This window comes from Panthera pardus, unplaced genomic scaffold (assembly GCF_024362965.1).
Source record: "Panthera pardus isolate Hobbes unplaced genomic scaffold, ASM2436296v1 HiC_scaffold_17, whole genome shotgun sequence".
Classification (NCBI taxonomy): Eukaryota; Metazoa; Chordata; class Mammalia; order Carnivora; family Felidae; genus Panthera; species Panthera pardus.
Genome location: NW_026526732.1, coordinates 106,745,330 through 106,752,875, shown reverse-complemented (window position 1 = coordinate 106,752,875; position 7,546 = coordinate 106,745,330). Strand labels below are relative to the sequence as shown.

Here is a 7,546-nt window from a genome sequence, read left to right as displayed (position 1 = left end):
ATAAAATTTGCTCCATTGCATTTCTTAGGCAAACACAAAGATTTGTTGCCCTTTCTTTTAGACACGCTACAAAATAATAATGTTTGGTATTGAGACTCATATTTTTTCATGATTACAAGTATCAAACGACTTCACTGGAGTTACACCACAGAGAAAATCTCTGCATAATTCACTCTATGCAAATGAATAAACTGACCCTCAGGAAACCCCATACTGAAATACGTGTCCTCACTTTGACTTGAATCCACCAACAAGAGAAATGGCAGTCATGAATCCGGGCAATGCAAGCATTCCAAAGTTCTTCATCCTATTGGGTTTCTCTGATCATCCCTGGTTGGAAATGCCACTCTTCATAATGGTGCTTGTGGCTTACATCTGCACACTAGTGGGAAACATCTCCATTATTGTTGTGTCCAAGGTGGACCCTCATCTTGACAGCCCTATGTACTTCTTCCTTTCCAACCTCTCCTTTCTGGACCTGTGTTTTACCACAACCACCATCCCTCAGCTGCTGCTGAACCTCTGGGGCCCAGATAAGTCCATCAGCTATGGAGGCTGTGTGGCCCAGTTCTATTTGTTTCACTTCCTGGGAGCCACAGAATGCATCATCTTGGCAGTCATGTCCTTGGATCGGTACATAGCCATCTGCAAGCCCTTGAGGTACCCAGCTATCATGCATCAGAGACTCTGTGTGTCCCTAGTGGTCATGGCGTGGATAAGTGGCTTGGCTAACTCCTTGCTTCAGGCATCCCTCACTGTCCAACTGCCATTTTGTGGTAACAACAAGGTGGATGACTTCCTGTGTGAGATTCCAGTGATGATCAAGATGTCCTGTGTTGACACCACTTTCAATGTAACTATGCTCTCTGTCGTGGTGACATTATTTACCTTGATTCCTTTGTCTCTTATTCTTGTCTCCTATGGGTTCATTGTAGCTACAGTGCTCAGAATTCGTTCATCAACGGGAAAGAAGAAGGCCTTCAACACCTGTGGCTCTCATGTTATTGTTGTCTGTCTCTTCTATGGGCCAGTGATGTGCATTTATGTGCAACCTTTTGGTACTAACTCCCAGGACAAGAACAAACTCATGGCCCTGTTCTACAGTCTGCTGACTCCTATGCTTAACCCTTTTATCTATACTTTGAGGAACAAGGACATGAAAGGGGCAATAAGGAGACTTCTCCCATTGAGCCATCAGGGAAGAGAATAAGCACCACCATTTTATACTCCACACTCTCCATGTAGGACTCCAAAGAGCCCCTTCTCTAAATTACTTCTCAATTTTTCCTCCTCCAAAATTGTTAGTACCCCTCAGTAACTATCCAATCTACATGTATGTTTATTCACCACAGTGCTGTGATTGTTGGCCCTCATTTTGCAATGTGAACCCTAATTCCCATTTGCCTTCAATTTGCATGAGACCGAGTCCCTGTTTAAGTCCTCTTAGTCCATCTAGGGATTCTACCTTAGGGATCTGAAAAGTATGCAATGAATAAATGTTCACTAACTGACTCATTCAACGTCAACCATTTATGTGTAATTTTATAAAAATAATGCAAGTAATATAAACCACAGTTATCCTTCTTACTATTATGGGATATGATATTATAAGTATGATTTGCTAATTAACTATTTTTATTGAAGTATAATTGATATAGAATGTTAGATTAGTTTCAGGTATACAACGTAGTGATTCAACAATCATATATGTTATCAAATGCTCACCATGGTAAATGCAGTCACCATCTTTCACCCTAGAACATTATTTATTACAATATTATTAACAATATTCCCTATGCTGTACTTTTCATCCTTGTGACTATTTTATAACAAGAAGTTTGTGTCTCTTAATCTCCTTCACCTAATTTGTCCATCTCCCTACCCCAACCCTTCTGGCAACAGTTTGTTCTCTGTATTTATGAGTCTATTTCTGTTTTTTGTTGTTGTTGCTTGCTTACTTTTTATTTTTTTAGATTCCACATATAAGCAAAATCATATGGTATTTGTCTTTTTATTCCTGACTTATTTCACTTAGGATAATACTCTAATTTTCACACATGATGTTGCAAGGTTTTTTTTTTTCTTTCTTTTTTATGGCTGAGTACCATCCCATTGTGTCTGTGTGTGTATATATATATTCTTTATCCATTCATCTACGTTGGATACTTGAGTTACTTCCATGTCTTGGCTATTGTTAATAATTCTGGAATAAACATAGGAAAGCATATATCTTTTGAATTAGTTTTTTTTGTTTGTTTGTTTGTTTCTTGGGTAAATACCGAGACGTGGAATTACTGGGTTATATGGTATTTATGTTTCTTTTTTTTTAATATTTAGATGCTTATTTTTGAGAGAGAGAAACACACAGAACATGAGAGGGAAGGGTCAGAGAGAGAGGGAGATATAGAATCTGAAGCAGGCTGCAGGCTCCAAGTTGTCAGCACAGAGCCCTAAGCAGGGCTCAAACTCCAGGACCATGAGATCATGACCTGAGCTGAAGTCAGATGCTTCACTGAGTCACCCAGTCACCCCTCTATTTTAATTTTTTTAGGAATCTCCATACTGTCATCCATAGTGGTTGTACCGATTTAAATTGCCTCCAACAGAGCCAATCAAATCCCTAATGAATTACTGGCAAGACCAGATAGGATAATACCTCATACCATATAACTCAATCTTCAATCACACATTCACTGTCTGATCCTTTATAAATAACATAATTGAAAAAATAATATTTGACTCTTACTTTACTACATGTCTCCATGGGATTCCTTCCTTTTGAGTCTTTTTTAATGTTTATGTATTTTGAGGGAGAGAGCACAGCAGGGAAGGACAGAGAGAGAGAGAGAGAGAGAGGGAGAGAGAGAGAATCCCAAGCAGGTTCCACGCTCAGCACAGAGCCTGATGTAGGGCTCAATCTCACGACTGTGAGATCTTGACCCATCTTGAAATCAAGAGTTAGCTGCTTAACCTACTAAGCCATCCAGGTGCCCACAGATATTTGACTGAAGTAACTATTTCCACGTGTACAAAGGGAAACCTTATGGACTCAAATCTGAGAGACTTCTATGCAGCCTCCTGGTGTTGAGAGTTGTGTAAACTTCGCTGGGGAGATAATTTTCCTAGCATGAGAATATTAGGTGTATTTGGTGCACTGAAAGGATGAACTAGTTCAATTATTTATGAATAAAGTATTAGATGTTAAGAAAGAACATGGGGGTGGTGGAAGATAACGTGGGAAGAATGGAAAATAAATTGTCTATCACATCATCAATTCTGAGAAGTGATGAAGCAGAAAGATATATGATGATGTGGGAGGGGAATTCTATTGATTTTATCAGTAATATTAATTCATTATAACCTGTCATTTTTCATACTACTTTACTCCCTACCCTTACAAACTCTCATCTTTTAAATTATATTTGAGGTAAATTTATATTTTTCTAAAACTAAGTACTTTCATGCAAGGTGTTCATACATCTGCACATCCTGGTGCATTTGTATGTTTCCACTATTCCCTTCCAAATGGCAAGAACAAAACCCACTGACTCATATTGTACAAGCCTCTAATATAGAGATATAAAATGATTACAATCACTAATTAATCAATCATTAATGTTTAATTCCTTTTCTATGCATTGCCACAAACTTTTCTCTGTAGACATGAATGGAAGGACACTATGATTCTGCTGTTATTGGAAACAAGGAAATACACTCTTTTTGGAGGCAGGATGATTCCCTGCCATGACCATGTGTCTGGTAAAAAAAAAAAAAAAAAAAAAAAAAAAAATCTGATTTCACTATGTGAACCTCTTTCATAGTACTGGCCACTTGAAACTTTGCATTACTTTGGATGACTACTATCTCAAAACAAACAAACAAAAAACCATAAGGTCTTTTTATCTCACTTGGTAACCTAAGGAGTCAGTGCAATAGGAGCTAAAGAATAGGCTCTGAATAAATACTTTTTTTAAATGAATGAATGAATGAATGAATGAATGAAAAGTATTATCTACAGCCTCATTACCCATGATTAAAACCTGTATTATAGACCCATGTAAAATGTGTCATGTACTAAACAATGTATAATAGCAGATGTGGTTAGTAGCTGATACTTAAGGAAATACTTCTCAAATTATCTTCTGGAATGGCTCCAGTAGATATGAACTGCACCCAGTTTATAAAAACTAATCCAGTGGTGCCTGGGTGGGTCTGTAAGTTGGGCATCTGACTTTGGCTCAGGTCATGATCTCGCAGTTTGTGAGTTGGAGCCCCGCATCAGGCTCTGCGCTGACAGCTCGGAGCCTGGAGTCTGCAGCCTGCTTTGGATTCTGTGTCTCCCTCTCTGCCCCTTCCTTGTTCGTGTTCTGTCTCTCCCTATCTCTCAAAAATAAATAAACATTAAAACTTTTTTAATGAAAATAAAAAAAATAATCCATATTTAAACAAATTTGAGGAAAGCCATATATTATTCTTGGAGTTTGGAAAGAAAGTTAACATATTAAATGTGTGATAACTCCAAAGTACACAGTCACCTTGTTTAACACTTCTCAAGTATTTTTGTTCTGATTTTATTGGCTTCTTTTTGAGAGAAAATAACATATAGCACAGTTTGGGAAATAACTCACTAGAAAACTTGAATCTCAGAATAGAAGCAGAGATCATAGAGGAACTGAAGAAAGCAGAAAATCTCACCATTGCAGTATATGAATAAACAGACTCTTACAAAGTGTTTGTTGGGTTTTGAAATAAAGTTGCCCATAATAGTCCCTTTATACCTCCCCAAGTGTCTGAAATCTCAATACTATTTATTCCTTTAGGATATCATGTTTGCAGTCAATTACTACATTTGCAACTTCAAATCAGTATGCACTAGACTAATTATTTCCTCTTAATTATGGTATAAATATAATAGCAGCTACACATAGGACATGATAATGTAGTTAACTGCACTATAGTTTAAATATTAAAATAAAGAATATGTTTCCCTTTTTACTGAATATTTTTCAGCTAAGAATGGAACTCTTTAATATGTAGCTATCATAATAAGCAGATGGTGCATACTTTTAGATGAAATGTACAAAAATGTTAATATCGATATCTACATAAATTGTTTCTCAGCAAACATATTGAAAGACATTTTTATCATGGATGTTTATATGTATCTCCATGTGACATGTGTGGGCACATTTGGTATAATTAGTCTAACCTGCCAGAGGGCTGCTGTTCAACCTTGATACACCTCAAAATCTTACCAAGCTTTTAAAAATCTCAAACTTGATTCCACTGCAGACTTCCTATATCAGAATTTGAGCAATCATGTCCAGAGAACTATTTTGAACATTTTTTTCAGTAGATCTTTATGTGCACCCAGAGTTCGTGAAGGCCATTGCAGGGAAAACATTTGAGATCTCCGGTAGGACAGAAGTCAGATAGGATCCGACTAATGGGAGAAATGTAGCCCAACACAAGAACAGGACATAATCCTTGTCATAGGTGTGAAGAATTATACATGCTGCAAGCTTATACGAAAGAACTATAAACCCATTAGCCGATAAAAATAAAAATCACAACACTTGTCAAATGCTAAGTCAATGCAACAAGACTAAGCTGACACATTTGAAGAGACCTGACCTTTCCCTCTGAAGTAAATGTTATGAGAAAGTAGGGTAAGTACTTCAAACAATAGCGAAACTCACACTTATGTGCAACAAAAATTTTTAAAAACATGGTTTTATAAAACTAAAATATACTACAAAATCTGAGAAATGAATAGTTACTGTTGATAACTGAAATATCAGTCTGGGGTAAGCCAATATAAGAAATATTTTAAAGCAAGAACAAAAATAAGAAAACTATAATACACCATGTGATAAAATAAAAGATGTGGAAATTGACAATAAAAGCAAGTGTGAACAATAGAAATGGTAGTTGAATTAAAGCAATATATGGAGGAGTAATAATCCAGTAGAACATAGGAAAAATATCCCTGAGTTACAAATAATTATTTGGATGCACAGGATTAAAACAAAAATCCATGTTAAAGCATAGTTAACCAAGGAAAAGACTGGACATGTCTTTGTGAACTCCTGAATTCTAAACATGAAGGAGATATCTTAAATGTATCCAAAAAGACTGGATGATATATTTACTTAGGTCAGACCATCCCTTTCTCTAAGAGTATCTAGAAAATCTGGAAAAAATACAAAAAAAAAAACACTAGAAAATATGTATGCTGTTTTGTAACATACTGAAAGAAATTGCAGACACTATGGTGTTCAGCACTTGAGGGGTTGACTGCCAGGGAAGGGAGGAACACTGAAGAGACAACACCTTTTTGAATCATATACCCTTCATAAAATTTGCCAGTTCTTTACATGTGCATAGCAAAAGTTCAAGGAACTAGGCAAAAGCAGACACTTAGGAGACATAGAAGGGGAACAGGATTTTTGGCAACCACAAAAACCTAAGGAGACAAAAACTGGGATTCAGTGCTCCCAGGGAAGCCAGGGTAAGGAGGTAAAACTCCAGGTAGACAAACAAAATACTTGTCATGTTTCTGTATCATCCCTACATCAGAACTGGAAGTGGCTAAGAGGTTAAGAAACAGGATTTGCTATAAGACACCATATAACTAAAAGATAGGGAGAAAAGGAATAAACAATGTGCTCAAACTTAAATGGTCATCAACTTAATATAGACTGCTATTTGCACAAGAGTTATATAAAAACCTAATGGTAACCATATATAAAAAACACTCATAAATATGCAAAGAATAAAGAGAAAGAAAACTAAATATATCACTAAAGAAAAGGAGCAAACCATGAAAGAGAGGACAAGGATCAAAGAAAAACTTTACAAACAACCATAAAACAAGTAATAAAATGACAATAAATGCATATCTACCAATAATGTAGATACTGTGAATGTAAATGGACTAAATTCTCCACTCAAAAGACATAGGGTGACAAAATGGATTAAAAAAAAAGAAAAAAGATCCATCTGTATTTCCTAAGGGACCCACTTTAGACCTAAAGTCACCTGCAGATTGAGAGTAAAATGATGGAGATACATATATCGTGTAGAGGGATGTCAAAGAAAGCTGAAGTTGCAATACTTATATCACACAAAAAAGATTTTAGGGGCGCCTGGGTGGCTCAGTCGGTTAAGCAGCCAACTTCACCTCAGGTCATGATCTCGCGGTCCATGAGTTCGAGCCCTGCGTCGGGCTCTGTGCTGACAGCTCAGAGCCTGGAACCTGTTGCAGATTCTGTGTCTCCCTCTCTCTGACCCTCCCCCATTCATGCTCTGTCTCTGTCTCAAAAATAAATAAATGTTTAAAAAATAATAAAAAAAGATTTTAAATACTGTAACGAGACAAAGAAGAACAATATATAAAAATAAAGAGAACAATACAACAGAAAGATATAACAATTATAAATATTTATGCATTTGACATGGCAGCACCCAAACATAACAGTTAATAACAAACATAAAGGAATTAATCAATAATAATACAGTAATAGTAGGAAAATTTAACACCCCA

The 7,546-nt window shown here is 36.4% G+C and overlaps 1 protein-coding gene across 1 annotated transcript; it reads left to right on the top strand.

The window, feature by feature from the left end:
* The first annotated feature begins 268 nt into the window (after positions 1-268).
* Positions 269-1,210, top strand: LOC109260158 (olfactory receptor 2B11-like). The gene has a single exon (XM_019438191.2). The coding sequence runs from the start codon at positions 269-271 to the stop codon at positions 1,208-1,210; it is 942 nt and encodes a 313-aa protein (XP_019293736.2).
* The last annotated feature ends 6,336 nt before the right edge of the window (positions 1,211-7,546 follow it).